At 53.5% G+C, this 1,777-nt stretch overlaps 1 protein-coding gene across 1 annotated transcript; it reads left to right on the forward strand.

Annotated features, from left to right (window-relative positions):
* The first annotated feature begins 753 nt into the window (after positions 1 to 753).
* On the forward strand, positions 754 to 1,560 carry LOC119280961 (17.5 kDa class II heat shock protein-like). The gene has a single exon (XM_037561630.1). The coding sequence runs from the start codon at positions 869 to 871 to the stop codon at positions 1,346 to 1,348; it is 480 nt and encodes a 159-aa protein (XP_037417527.1). The 5' UTR covers positions 754 to 868; the 3' UTR covers positions 1,349 to 1,560.
* The last annotated feature ends 217 nt before the right edge of the window (positions 1,561 to 1,777 follow it).

A 1,777-nucleotide genomic window follows, 5' to 3' on the forward strand; every position in this document is an offset into this window, starting at 1 on the left:
ATATCGGTGAACCTCGTTAACAAAACTCGGTGTCGTGCTCGTGTGATTTGCTCGGTCCTCAGATGATCGACGGTATGCCTCGGATTTATTCTAACACATAGGCCGTCACAACGGCGGAATCCGAGGACACAAGTTCATCATAAGGATGCCGCCACCGTCACGACATCTCCTCTTGAACGGACTGGTTTCCAAATACATCACCGATTATAGAGACGACCGCCTCACCGGAGAAGAATCCGAAGCTTTTTTATTTAGCATCACCGCCGCGGCCGCCGAAGCCAATATGTCGAACGATCTAAAAACCTAAGTTATTAGGGTACTAGAACCTACAACTAAAATGATCCGCATACATGGGATCCGGTGACCCGTCACCACCGACGACCAAAAGGTTGCTAGCGGAGGGGAGTCGCCGGCACCGAAAGAGCTGGTTCTCTTGGCGGCGGCGGCGCTGAGGGTCAACATATTTGGCTAGGGACTCCCTCCGTATTGCACGTATCCCTAAAAGAAGATCTCGGCATGCGTTTTTCCTTTTTCAAAAAGAAAATCTCTCTTTGCGTATCCTATAGAAAAAAATATATCTCTCTGCTGCCCCGAATGACATGTGGGCCCAAAGCTACCGCACCGCCAATTCGGAAAGTCGATCTAGAACTTTCTCCATCGGTGCCCGAAGGACTCCCCACTGCTCCGCGCTCGTTCACCACCTTTCAGAAGTTTCCATCACCTTCCAGACTCCCCGCCTCCGGCGACCTACATAAACTCCCTCCTCCTCGCCATCGCATCCCCACCAAAGCATTCCACAAAATTCAACAAGCAATCCAACGCAGTCCAACCCGAGGAGATCGATCGAGCTCGACATCCGCGAGCGAGAATGGCGGGCATGGTGTTCGGCTTGGAGAACCCGATGATGACGGCGCTGCAGCACCTGCTGGACATCCCAGACGGCGAGTCCGGCCTCGCCGCCGGCGAGAAGCAGGGCCCGACGCGTGCCTACGTCCGGGACGCGCGCGCCATGGCGGCCACCCCCGCCGACGTGAAGGAGCTGCCGGGCGCGTACGCGTTCGTGGTGGACATGCCGGGGCTGGGTTCCAGCGACATCCAGGTGCAGGTGGAGGACGAGCGGGTGCTGGTGATCAGCGGCGAGCGGAGGAGGGAGGAGAAGGAGGACGCCAAGTACCTGCGGATGGAGCGCCGCATGGGCAAGCTGATGCGCAAGTTCGTGCTGCCCGAGAACGCCGACATGGAGAAGATCTCCGCCGTGTGCCGCGATGGCGTGCTGACCGTCACCGTCGAGAAGCTGCCGCCGCCCGAGCCCAAGAAGCCCAAGACCATCCAGGTCCAGGTCGCCTGAGCTGAGATGGATGGTGTGCGCGTCGAATCGAAGCAGAGTGTGAGTGGGAGCGAGTTTCCTGTGACGAGTAATGGAGTGTGTGTCTTTTGATCTCATCTGCTAGAGTGTGTGTGTGTCGTATCGATTCCTGCGCACTGGTGAAGATTAGATGTTTCGTTAATGGAAATGGGGATGATCTGCGGCTTTGCCTGAATAAAACATGTGATTCTGTATTTCTCTTGGCCACATTTTCTATTGAAAAATCCAAGATGTTCGTTTCTACTCAGTGTTCTGAAAAATTCAGAAAGCTGTGTTTGTAACTTGACGGAATGTCTTCCATTTTGGGAAGAATTCAGAAAAATCCATATTTGTCTTCCATTTTCCTCTTAACAAATGTCTGCCTTTTGGGAAGATAAAAAAAAATCCCAGTTAGAATTGAGAATTCAGAAA

Source organism: Triticum dicoccoides, chromosome 3B (assembly GCF_002162155.2).
Source record: "Triticum dicoccoides isolate Atlit2015 ecotype Zavitan chromosome 3B, WEW_v2.0, whole genome shotgun sequence".
Taxonomy (NCBI): domain Eukaryota; kingdom Viridiplantae; phylum Streptophyta; class Magnoliopsida; order Poales; family Poaceae; genus Triticum; species Triticum dicoccoides.